Consider the following 13325-nt stretch of genomic DNA (forward strand, 5'->3'; position numbering starts at 1 on the left):
AAAGGGGGAAAGGGGATGGGAGGAGGGGAGAGGAGAGTAGAGGGGACTACTTTACTTCCTCCAGGGCCCTGCAGTGGTGCTCAGTGCTTGTTGTTGATGATGCTGTTGATATTGTTGTTGTTGTTATTGCTGTTGTTACAGTTGTCATACATCCTTTCTAGCTTGGAGATTGCTGCCCAGAGGTGCAGGAAATGAATGTTGCATCTACAATTTGAGATAATGTGTGTGTTTGTGTGTTACTGCCACAGAGAGTAAGCAGGCTCTTAGAAGGTAGCAGTCAGGCGTGCAAACTACAACACACGCCTGACTGCTACTGTAACATAGTGCTGGGAATCGGTGTGAACACTGTGAAAGGTGTTGATTACATCACAAGGGTGATACACACAAACGATCAGGGGACACATTGTACACACTGCGTGCTCACCCTTACCCTCACATTACCTCCCCATCCTCTTGTAACTGATATAATATCCCAAGCCCCCTTACTAAGTCAGCGTTGATGTGACATTGCCACCACAGCACAACCTGCCTCCCCTTCAAGGCCTAAACACACATTATTATAAACTTCATTTATTCATACTATATCTATTATGCTGCTACACACAAAAATAGCTGCATTTGCAAAGGGAGAGAAAGAGTGTTCAAATGCAGTGTTATCGGAGTGTGTGTGTGTGTGTGTGTGTGCTCGCGCTTCCAGGGGCTGTATGTTTGGCTCTTGTCAACATTGAATCTGGTGAACAAACGGGACTCTGGGAAGGGCATGGTGGGATGCACAGTTATGTTTTCAGGCTTCTCTGAGCACCCTGCCGAGTGCTCCGCAAATTCTATAGTATAGCCGGTAAATAACGGGAGACGAGAGGAGCCTGGTTTTGGGCTGTGGTGTTTGTATTGGTGTGTGTGTGTGTGTGTGTGTGTGTGTGTGTGTGTGTGTGTGTGTGTGTGTGTGTGTGTGTGTGTGTGTGTGACCTTAGAGTCTTTAGTGTGGAGTTGGGGAGGATCATCACAAAGCCACTGAATTATGGATGGTATGTGTACTGGGCACAACTTTTCATCTGTAGTGGAGAAACAGAAGGGAGGAAATATGAGAGAGAGCGAGAGAGAGAGCGAGAGCGAGAGAGCGAGAGAGAGCGAGAGAGAGCGAGAGCGAGAGCGAGAGAGAGCGAGAGAGAGCGAGAGAGAGAGAGAGAGCGAGAGAGAGCGAGAGAGAGAGAGCGAGAGCGAGAGAGAGAGGTAGGAACAATTAATGAAAAGAAAGAAGAAAGGAGACAGAGTCGGATAGAGTCTGCAGAAGATGTGATACATGCTACTGATGTGTTGTTCGGTGAACCAAGTCTTCTAATGACATGGGGGTCATATCTTCTACCTGTGTAATGCAGTGTTGTGATGACAGTGGGATTAGGGGACTAGTAGAGAGAGTACTGATGTGAGTGCAGCAGAGATAGCCCTAAAATGTCTGCAGCAGAGATATCAATGATGTTACTGCAGCTGGAGAGAGTACTGATGTGACTGCAGCAGAGATAGTACTGATGTGACTGCAGCAGAGAGAGTGCTGATGTGACTGCAGCAGAGAGAGTACTGATGTGACTGCAGCAGAGAGAGTACTGATGTGACTGCAGCAGAGATAGTACTGATGTGACTGCAGCAGAGAGAGTACTGATGTGACTGCAGCAGAGAGAGTACTGATGTGAATGCAGCAGAGATTAAAAAACAAAAGTGTTGCCTATACTGTACTGTAACCACACATCTACAGTATATTACACATTTCACCATCCTATGTACAACAGGAGCTGGGAAAGACAAGATGGTATATGTCAGCCCGCTCATTGTTGTCTGCTACAAACAGTGGTGTAAAGTACTTAAAAATACTATTTAAGTCGTTTTTTGCGGTATATTTTTTGTGAACTTTTACTCCACTACATTCCTTAAGAAAATAATGTACTTTTCACTCCATTTTCCCTGACACCAAAAATTACTCTTTACATTTTGACTGGAAAATTGTGCAAGTTGTGCAAGTTCTTGCACTTAAAAAGATGAGAGAGGCCTGTAATGTTCATCATAGGTACACTTCAACTATGACAGACAAAATGAGAAAAAAATCCATAAAATCACATTGTAGGATTTATTATGAATTTATTTGCAAATTATGGTGGAAAATAAGTATTTGGTCACCTACAAACAAGCAAGATTTCTGGCTCTCACAGACCTGTAACTTCTTCTTTAAGAGGCTCCTCTGTCCTCCACTCGTTACCTGTATCAATGGAACCTGTTTGAACTTGTTATCAGTATAAAAGACACCTGTCCAGAACCTCAAACAGTCACACTCCAAACTCCACTATAACCAAGACCAAAGAGCTGTCGAAGGACACCAGAAACAAAATGGTAGACCTGCACCAGGCTGGGAAGACTGAATCTGCAATAGGTAAGCAGCTTGGTTTGAAGAAATCAACTGTGGGAGCAATAGTTAGGAAATGGAAGACATACAAGACCACTGATAATCTTCCTCGGCATGGGGCTCCACGCAAGAACTCACCCCGTGGGGTCAAAATGATCACAAGAACGGTGAGCAAAAATCCCAGAACCACACGGGGGGACCTAGTGAATGACCTGCAGAGAGCTGGGACCAAAGTAACAAAGCCTACCATCAGTAACACACTACACCGCCAGGGACTAAAATCCTGCAGTGCCAGATGTGTCCCCCTGCTTCAGCCAGTACATGTCCAGGCCCATCTGAAGTTTGCTAGACAGCATTTGGATGATCCAGAAGAAGATTGGGAGAATGTCATATGGTCAGATGAAACCAAAATATAACTTTTTGGTAAAAACTCAACTCGTCATGTTTGGAGGACAAAGAATGCTGAGTTGCATCCAAAGAACACCATACCTACTGTGAAGCATGGGGGTGGAAACATCATGCTTTGGGGCTGTTTTTCTGCAAAGGGACCAGGATGACTGATCCGTGTAAAGGAAAGAATGAATGGGGCCATGTATCGTGAGATTTTGAGTGAAAACCTCCTTCCATCAGCAAGGGCATTGAAGATGAAACGTGGCTGGGTCTTTCAGCATGACAATGATCCCAAACACACCGCCCGGGCAATGAAGGAGTGTTTTCGTAAGAAGCATTTCAAGGTCCTGGAGTGGCCTAGCCAGTCTCCAGATCTCAACCCCATAGAAAATCTTTGGAGGGAGTTGAAGGTCCGCGTTGCCCAGCAACAGCCCCAAAACATCACTGCTCTATCTTTTTAAGTGGGAGAACTTGCACAATTGGTGGCTGACTAAATACTTTTTGGCCCCACTGTATATTTTAACAACTAAATTTACTTTGATACTTAAGTATATTTACTCAAGTACTATTTTACTGGGTGACTTTCACTTACGTCATTTTCTATTAAGGGTATCTTGACTTTTACTGAAGTATGACAATTGAGTCATTCTTTTCCACCACCGGCTACAAAACATTCTATTTGACTAAAGCTTGATTATGAAACATGGTCTTTGTCACTAAGCCTTTATACAAGTTCAGTCTTCACAGGCAGCAAACAGTGATCCTACTTTATATTGATTTTCTCATCTCTCTGAAGGACAGACCCTGTTCTTGTAACACTGGCAACACTACACACTGAGTTACAACAGAGCGTTCTTCAAGGGTGCTTTGATAAGGGTGATGGTTCTATTTGGAAAAATAATCACTCAAAGACCCCTTAGCTCTTAAATAGTTATTCTGTAGTACCAGATACAGTGGCGAGAAAAGTACGTGAACCATTTAGAATTACCTGGATTTCTGCATAAATTGTTCATGAAATTTGATCTGATCTTCATCTTAGTCACAACAACAGACATACACAGTCTGCTTAAACTAATAACACAAACAATTATGTGTTTTCATGTCTTTATTGAACACCGTGTAAACATTGACATTTTAGGGTGGGAACCATTTGGATTTAATAACTGGTTGACCCCTCCTTTAGCAGAAATAACCTCAACCAAACAGCACAACTTTAGTTTCTCTTTTGCGAACTTCAGAAGTGCAGCAATGTTTTTTTGGACAGCAGTGTCTTCTTCCGTGGTGTCCTCCATGAACACCATTCTTGTTTAGTGTTTTACGTATCGTAGACTCGTCAACAGAGATGTTAACATGTTCCAGAGATTTCTGTAAGTCTTTAGCTGACACTCTAGGATTCTTCTTAACCTCATTGAGCATTCTGCACTGTGCTCCCTAGGATGGCCACTCCTAGGGAGAGTAGCAACAATGCTGAGCTTTCTCCATTTATGTGGACTGATGAACTTCAAGGCTTTTAGAGATACTTTTGTAACCCTTTCCAGCTTTATGCATGTCAACAATTCTTAATCTTAGGTCTTCTGATATCTATTTTGTTCGAGGTATGGTTCACATCAGGCACTGCTTCTTCTGAATAGAAAACTCACATTTTGTGAGTGTTTTTTATAAGGCAGGGCAACTTTAACCAACATCTCCAATCTCATCTCAATGATTGTATTCCAGGTTAGCTGACTCCTGACTCCAATTAGCTTCTGGAGATGTCATTAGGGGTTCACATACTTTTTTTCATACTTTTTACTTTTTCCAACCTACTGTTTAAATGATGTATTCAATATAGACAAGAAAAATACAATAGTTTGTGTGTTATTAGTTTAACCGCAGCATGATGGTCTATTGTCTATTGTTGTGACTTAGAAGATCAGATCACATATTAGGACCAATTCATAGAGAAATCCAGGTCATTCCAAAGGGTTCACATACTTTTTTCTTGCCACTGTGTCTTCTATATCAGATGACCTGGCCTCCACAATCATTCGACCTCAAACCAATGGAGATAGTTTGGGATGAGTTGGACTGCAGATTGAAGGAAAAGCAGCCAACAAGTGTTCAGCATATGTGGGAACTCCTTCAAGACTGTTGGAAAAGCTGGTTGAGAGAATGTACACTACGTACACTACGTTCAAGAATAGCCCACACATCTGATTCCACAGGTGATTGTTACCTGATAATCATAGATTATAGATTACATAGATCATGTAGCTGAGACCACACGACAAACCAGCTTACACTGCAAATGTACTATAACCCACAGCGAATCACATGTCTTACCGAGTTGCCTGGAAGTCTGAAAAGGAAGGTACCTTCATCTTTGCAATCTTAGTATTCTACTGATGAAAATGCACAAGCCTCAGGCAATAGATGGAACAATCAACCCCTGGTACCTAACATACATGTGCAATGTATCAGCATGCAGGTGCTTAGACCTAACGTTACCGTGCGGTGTCTTCCCCTCTCCCCAATGAGCATGACCATACACAGACTAACCAAAGCATCATGCGTCTGCAAGCGCCAGGGAGCGGGGTAGAGAGAGAGGAGAGTGGGGGAGGGGAGAGAGGGGGAGGGGAGAGAACGGTAGATAGAGAGAGGAGAGTGGGGGAGGGGAGAGAGGGGAAGGGGAGAGAACGGTAGAGAGAGAGGGGGGGGGGGGGCGGAAGAGCAGAAAAGGCAGGTAGAGAAAGGAGGAGGCGGGAGGAGCGATGGGGGAGAAGGAGATGGAGAGGGACAGGGCTAAAGCCAGCAAGACTAAAAGCCAGGGGAGCATGGGGGGAGACGGACAGTTGCTTAATGGGTGGGCAGCAAGCCAATAATATACTGGCATCATCTTAATATCAACCTAATATGGATGTCCTATACAGTAGAGGTGCAGAGTCATGAGGTTGTAGCATGACGAGCTGCAAGATTCTTATTCCATGAAGCCAAGAGGCTCCAGTACAGTGAACAGCAGCTGCATCATTCCATGACCCCTTTCAGTGGTTTTAATATTCCTTTATGTTGGCTGTAGCAGGGGCCTATGGTTGGTTGGAGGATGTTTGGAGGGCTGTGCGCCACAGGCAAGCATAAGACACTCACAATCATACACACACACTATGAGTGAGAGGCCGCACAGGCCAGATGCTTTCCAAAAATGGGATGTAAATGAACGGAAACTTTGAGGGGAGGAGAACTATCAGTTCAGACAGAATATGAGAGAGAGAAAGAGAGGAGGAAAAGCCAAATAATAAGCATCACTTAAAAAACAAGGAGGGGGTGCGGACAAACCTTCGGGCTCTGAGCTCTCTTTGTTGACGACTTGCTTCAGCGGGCAGCAGAAGATTTCGTGACACTTAGCACGAAATGGGGACCCCTTACTCCTTAAATCCGCCGATGAGTGGATGGAATCCTGCCGCAACATAATGTACTCCTGGGTACCTGGAGCAGCGTCATCCTGGACTGCCGTGGTGCCACAACACAATGAACTGAGGTTAGGGGAGCGCTCACCACAACACAGACAGAAGAACAACGCAGAGACGAAACAAAGGCTAAATAAAATACAGACATTACATCAGCAACCACTAAAGCATTATTGTAACTCAACACAGCCTACTACAACAGAAGGAGAGAGAGAGAGAGAGAGTTAGAAGGAAGGGGGAGGAAGAGGGCAGAGAGAGAAAGAGAACATTAACAACTTAAATAAATACAACTAAAGTAACATCAAGAGAGGGAGGGAGAGAAAAAAAGAGGGAGGAGGAGTACGCGGCAAACTGATACAGAGACAAATAGGACCTAATCGTTATCAAGTAGTACTGTGGGTCCCAAGGTCATTCTAAAATCATTCTAAGGATCGCACAGAGGTGTGAAAGTAGAGCAAGGCAAGAACCTGCAAGGTCAATACCAGCAGATCTAAGGTCAGATCGGGGTGCTACTAACCCCAACCAGACAGTACCCTTTTTGAGGGAAGGCATGCAAATGTAAAAGCATGCGCTGATCCCAGACCAGTCAACCAGAGGCGTGGTGGTCGGGAATGTTTTCATGGAATGACACGACACATGCAGAGATGATATTGTGGATATTATTACAGTGGTTATTATGAATTCTCTGAAGAAATGATAGCATCAGCTGCATTATTTTGTCCAGTGTACTGCCCTAGGCCTGTCTAATGTTCATGGGAACCTGTCTAAAGGGTCAGACACATTGTAAGTGACCTCGAAACGACTACCTCACATTTCTCTTCTCCTCCACACGAATGCATTATTAACCATCCGCCATCCATCTGTTAACTGAATGTATATCCACATACGGACAGGAGGGGTCTGCCGATCCACGTGCTCTACACAGACAGCCTCACAGGACAGAATAACTGAGTCTAAATTAAGTCTGGGCTACGTCACTACTATCTAGTTTCATTCTGTGGTAGTATTTCGTCTGATATCCAGAAGTACTCAGTGGTGTACTGGCTCAGGGATGAAGTCTCATCCTCTCTCCTCTCTCTGCTTAGTTATTCAAAGTAAAAGATGAACGGAGTATATATATAGAGCTGTCAACCTGCTCCTTGTTCTGTTGTCAATGAGAACACTCGCTCCCTCCTCCCATCAGTTGACCCTCCGTTCACAGAGCATGGGGCTCGAGACGCAGGAACGCTGATTCACACGCACACACTGTAGGTGCACACACTGCGGGAACACACACACACACACACAGGTATGTACACACGTGTGCGTAACAACAATATACCGCACGAGGTACACATATAGACACACGCAAGCACGCACGCACGCATGCACAAACACACAAGCACACACACCACAAAGGCATGAATAGGCACAAGTTTTGTGCCCAATTAATTTCAGTGAGGAATAGGGAGGCAGACTTTTCTATCCTTTTAAAATAACAAAGAGAATAAATCAGGAGGTACTGTAAGAGGATACCTAGTGGGTTGCAAAACTGAATGCATTCAACCGTCTTCTGAATCAGAGAGGTGCAGGGGGCTGCCTTAATCAACATCCATGCACGGTGAGCAGTTGTTGTTGAGATTAACTGCCTTGCTCAAGTGCAGAAGGCAGATTTTCTTTCTACCTTGACGGATCTGGGATTGTAACCAGCGACCTCTCGGTTACTGGCCCAAAACTCACCAGGCTACCTGCCACCCCATACAAAAATAGGGACAGGGTCACAAGTACAATTCAAAGGTGAGCAATAATTACATTTATCCAAAGCGACTTACATTCTCTGTGCATACATTTTATTTTAATTACTTCAGTGTTTACCTTGACTCTGAAAAAGGGTACAAACACAAACATTTTATCAAAATGCAGTTTTGGGCAGAAATGCCTTATGGAACGTGAACTTTCATGTGCCTTAATTAATAACAAACTTATATGCCATCTGTAAATACGAATACAATTGTTAAATTACGAGCCTAGTTGGTTTAGCCACGAAAAAAGAAAGGAACATTCCCACTAGTCACGGTTGGTTGAGATAATGGATGGGCTGGACATTCGGAGAGAAGAGTTCAGATTGGTCTGCCATGTAGCACATTTATTTCTATAACATGAGCTTCTTAGTATATATAGGCAACCCTTTCTAAAGCATTTAAAAAATATATATATCACAAAGAAAATCAGTGGAATGCCTGGTGGAAGCAGAGTATTATAGCTAAGGAGATGTAGAAAATTCAGGCATTTGTTTGCAAATACGGAGGGAGTCGAAAAGAGAACATAGAAGGCTGTTGTATAAAACACCTGTCTCTGGATTACATCTTCAAACTAAGGGAAACCATGGATCCATGAAAGAGAGTGAGAAGCGTTCATCCATGTACAGTGCCTTGCGAAAGTATTCGGCAACCTTGAAGCGTGGAATCTGATTGGTCAGACCAGCGTTGGATAGACCTGAGCACGGGCGTTTCCTGTTTGTTTCTGTCTATAGGCTGAGAGCAATCATAAGGCATAATCATAAGGCATACACCCCCGCCCTTCTTCTTACCAGAGAGATGTTTGTATCTGCTGGTGCGATGCATGAAGAAACCGGGTGGCTGAACCGACTCTGACAACATATCCCGAGTGAGCCATCTTTCCGTGAAACAGAGAATGTTACAATCTCCGATGTCTCTCTGGAAGGCAACTTGTGCCCTAATTGCGTCCACCTTGTTGTCTAGAGACTGGACATTGGTGAGTAATATGCTGGGAAGCGGTGGATGGAGTGCTCGCCTTCTGAGTCTGACCAGTAGGCCGCTCCTTCTGCCTCTCCTGCGGTGACCGCGTTGTTTTGGGTCGGCCTCTGGGATTAGATCCCATGTCCAGGGTGGAGGTCCAAACAAAGGATCCGCTTCGGGAAAGTCGTATTCCTGGTTGTAATGTAATAACACTTGAGATTGTCTGGGCTAACAATGTAAGAAACAATACATTCAAAAAAGGCAGCCATCTCTGTCGGCGCCATCTTGGTGAACGACAAACAATGATCTTGTTGTGAGTTTATTGGTATTAAAATACACCAGTTATGAATCGAGCCGATCGGTCACATATTAAACTGAAGGCAACATAAAAGCTGACATTAAGTCCATGGCAACAGCTAATGAGCAACTCTGTTACTAAGCATATTCCTTATAACTGTAATGACATGTATACAGTACATGTAGGTCAGAGGAGGCTGCTGAGGGGAGGAAGGCTCATAACAATGGCTGGAACGGAGTAAATGGAAATGCATCAAACATCAGTATTTGATACCATTCCACCCCAGCCATTACCATGAGCCTGTCCTCCCCAATTAAGGTGCCCCCAGCACCCTGTGATGTAGGCCTATTCACAATCAGCCAGAAAGAGAGTAGCTGAGGCAGACTTAATAGTTAACAGACACCCCACTCTTATCACACACACACACACACAGTGACTCGGGGGTCCATCAGCAGAACAGTTCATCACTAGCCTTTTTTTCTCCAGGAGCTATTTCCCATTGTCTTAGTGGAGACCAACATCAACTACTGACACCTCATCCCAAAACGCTGCACTAAAACTGCAGATGAGAAAAGTGAAGAAAGCAACGAGTTAAACTTGGGGTTTTGGGTAGACAGAAAAAACTTAGGACTTCTAATGTCCCCATTCTGAAACTGGACCTCTTTCCATGCACCGAAAGCATTTGAGGGAAATGTCCATCTTGCTCAAATAATTCTGCAACATCTGAAAAAGATGTCCTCTGATGAAATCACCCGTCTTTATAAATGGAGACTTCGCTTTTTGAGTTGTTGAAAAATGTGGCTTATTGTATCTTGAAGATCTTACTGCCCGTTATGAGGCCCTGATAAGCAATCTCTCAATGCACAGTGGACTCCCCTCCCTTCCTCCTCCCAACTGTATCTGTGAGGAGTGACAGTGGTGTGAAGTGGCCCTCTAGAAGAACACTCACCCTCTTCACAGACAGCTAGCAGCCACTGCTGAGTGCCAGTCACTTCAGGCTGCAGGCCAGGGTCTAACTTCAAACTGCTCACTAGTACATGTACTAATGAACTCTGCTTTATATCTCCCTCTCTCATCTTCTCCGAGCTCTCTGTCAGACTACTGGCCCAGGTATGAGAGAAGAAAAAGAAGTAGGAAAAAAAATTATGAAAATAAAGGAGACAGGAGACTGTCAGACAGTTTGACAGTTTGGATCTGGATCTAGAGGCCTGGGTCTAGAGGCCTGGATCTAGAGTCCTGGATCTAGAGGCCTGGATCTAGAGTCCTGGATCTAGAGTCCTGGATCTAGGGGCCTGGAGCTAGAGGCCTGAGGCCTGGATCTGGAGGCCTGGATCAAGAGGCCTGGGTCTAGAGGCCTGGGTCTAGGGGTCTGGATCTAGAGGCGTGGGTCTGGAGGCCTGGGTCAAGAGGCCTGGGTCTAGCGGTCTGGATCTAGAGGCCTGGATCTAGGGGCCTGGGTCTAAAGGCCTGGGTCTAGAGGTCTGAAGCTAGAGGCCTGGATCTCGAGACTCACCTGGATCTGGAGGCCTGGATCAAGAGGCCTGGATCAAGAGGCCTGGGTCTAGGGGTCTGGATCTAGAGGCCTGGATCTGGAGGCCTGGATCAAGAGGCCTGGATCAAGAGGCCTGGGTCTAGGGGTCTGGATCTAGAGGCCTGGGTCTAGAGGCCTTGGGTCTAGAGGCCTTGGGTCTAGAGGCCTTGGGTCTAGAGTCCTGGGTCTAGAAGCCTGGTTTTAGAGGCCTGGATCTAGGGGTCTGGAGCTAGAGGTCTGGGTGTAGGGGTCTGGGTGTAGGGGTCTGGGTCTAGAGTCCTGGGTCTGGAGGCCTGGGTCTAGAAGCCTGGTTCTAGAGGCCTGGTTCTAGAGGCCTGGATCTAGGGGCCTGGGTCTAGAGGCCTTGGGTCTAGAGGCCTGGGTCTAGGGGTCTGGGTTTAGGGGTCTGGGTCTAGGGGCCTGGATCTAGAGGTCTGGAACTAGAGGCCTGGGTCTACATCTAGAGGCCTGGGTCTAGAGGCCTGGGTCTAGAGACCTGGGTCTAGGGGTCTGGGTCTAGGGTCCTGGGTCTAGGGGCCTGGGTCTAGGGGCCTGGGTCTAGAGGCCTGGATCTAGAGGTCTGGAACTAGAGGCCTGGATCTAGAGTCCTGGATCTAGGGGCCTGGAGCTAGAGGCCTGAGGCCTGGATCTGGAGGCCTGGATCAAGAGGCCTGGGTCTAGAGGCCTGGGTCTAGGGGTCTGGATCTAGAGGCGTGGGTCTGGAGGCCTGGGTCAAGAGGCCTGGGTCTAGCGGTCTGGATCTAGAGGCCTGGATCTAGGGGCCTGGGTCTAAAGGCCTGGGTCTAGAGGTCTGAAGCTAGAGGCCTGGATCTCGAGACTCACCTGGATCTGGAGGCCTGGATCAAGAGGCCTGGATCAAGAGGCCTGGGTCTAGGGGTCTGGATCTAGAGGCCTGGATCTGGAGGCCTGGATCAAGAGGCCTGGATCAAGAGGCCTGGGTCTAGGGGTCTGGATCTAGAGGCCTGGGTCTAGAGGCCTTGGGTCTAGAGGCCTTGGGTCTAGAGGCCTTGGGTCTAGAGGCCTTGGGTCTAGAGTCCTGGGTCTAGAAGCCTGGTTTTAGAGGCCTGGATCTAGGGGTCTGGAGCTAGAGGTCTGGGTGTAGGGGTCTGGGTGTAGGGGTCTGGGTCTAGAGTCCTGGGTCTGGAGGCCTGGATCTAGAAGCCTGGTTCTAGAGGCCTGGTTCTAGAGGCCTGGATCTAGGGGCCTGGGTCTAGAGGCCTTGGGTCTAGAGGCCTGGGTCTAGGGGTCTGGGTTTAGGGGTCTGGGTCTAGGGGCCTGGATCTAGAGGTCTGGAACTAGAGGCCTGGGTCTACATCTAGAGGCCTGGGTCTAGAGGCCTGGGTCTAGAGACCTGGGTCTAGGGGTCTGGGTCTAGGGTCCTGGGTCTAGGGGCCTGGGTCTAGGGGCCTGGGTCTAGAGGCCTGGATCTAGAGGTCTGGAACTAGAGGCCTGGGTCTACATCTAGAGGCCTGGGTCTAGAGGCCTGGGTCTACATCTAGAGACCTGGGTCTAGAGGCCTGGGTCTAGAGACCTGGGTCTAGGGGTCTGGGTCTAGGGTCCTGGATCTAGAGGCCTGGGTCTAGAGGCCTGGATCTAGAGGCCTGGGTCTGGAGGCCTGGTTCTAGAGGCCTGAATCTGGAGGCCTGGGTTTGGAGGCCTGGGTTTGGAGGCCTGGGTCTAGGGGTCTGGGTCTAGAGGCCTGGGTCTAGGGGTCTGGATCTAGAGGCCTGGGTCTAGAGGCCTGGGTCTAGAGGCCTGGATCTAGAGGCCTGGGTCAAGAGGCCTGGGTCAAGAGGCCTAGATCAAGAGGCCTGGGTCTAGAGGCCTGGGGCTAGAACCCTGGGTCTAGAGGCCTGGATCTAGTGGCCTGGGTCTAGAGGTCTGAAGCTAGAGGCCTGGATCTAGAGGCCTGGATCTAGAGGCCTGGATCTAGAGGCCTGGGTCTGGAGGCCTGGGTCTAAAGGCCTGGATCTGGAGGCCTGGGTTTGGAGGCCTGGGTTTGGAGTACCTGGGTCTAGGGGTCTGGGTCTAGAGGCATGGGTCTAGGGGTCTGGATCTAGAGGCCTGGGTCTAGAGGCCTGGATCTAGAGGCCTGGGTCAAGAGGCCTGGATCTGGAGGCCTGGATCTGGAGGCCTGGGTCTAGAGGCCTGGATCTAGAGGCCTGGATCTAGAGGCCTGGGTCTAGAAGCCTGGATCTAGAGGCCTGGGTCTAGAGGCCTGGATCTAGAGGCCTGGATCTAGAGGCCTGGATCTAGAGGCCTGGGTCTGGAGGCCTGGGTTTGGAGGCCTGGGTTTGGAGCCCTGGGTCTAGGGGTCTGGATCTAGAGGCCTGGGTCTAGTGGCCTGGATCTAGAGGCCTGGGTCTAGAGGCCTTGGGTCTAGAGTCCTGGGTCTAGAAGCCTGGTTTTAGAGACCTGGATCTAGGGGTCTGGAGCTAGAGGTCTGGGTGTAGGGGTCTGGGTGTAGGGGTCTGGGTCTAGAGGCCTGGATCTGGAGACCTGGGTCTAAGGG

The 13325-nt window shown here is 47.7% G+C and overlaps 1 protein-coding gene across 5 annotated transcripts in view; it reads right to left on the reverse strand.

Moving 5' to 3' along the window:
- Nucleotides 1-13325, reverse strand: part of LOC109905137 (fibroblast growth factor 13) — a 181541-nt gene that overhangs the window by 64866 nt on the left and 103350 nt on the right. For 3 of the 5 annotated variants that reach the window (XM_020502342.2, XM_031790072.1, XM_020502344.2), the window contains exon 3: nt 6095-6265. The exons of the other annotated variants lie outside the window; for them this stretch is intronic. In XM_020502342.2, coding sequence (XP_020357931.1) covers nt 6095-6265 — 171 coding nt within the window. The remainder of the gene's footprint in view (nt 1-6094; nt 6266-13325) is intronic. 5 annotated transcript variants of the gene reach the window in all.

The sequence above is a fragment of the Oncorhynchus kisutch genome, linkage group LG15 (assembly GCF_002021735.2).
Source record: "Oncorhynchus kisutch isolate 150728-3 linkage group LG15, Okis_V2, whole genome shotgun sequence".
In the NCBI taxonomy this organism is placed as follows: domain Eukaryota; kingdom Metazoa; phylum Chordata; class Actinopteri; order Salmoniformes; family Salmonidae; genus Oncorhynchus; species Oncorhynchus kisutch.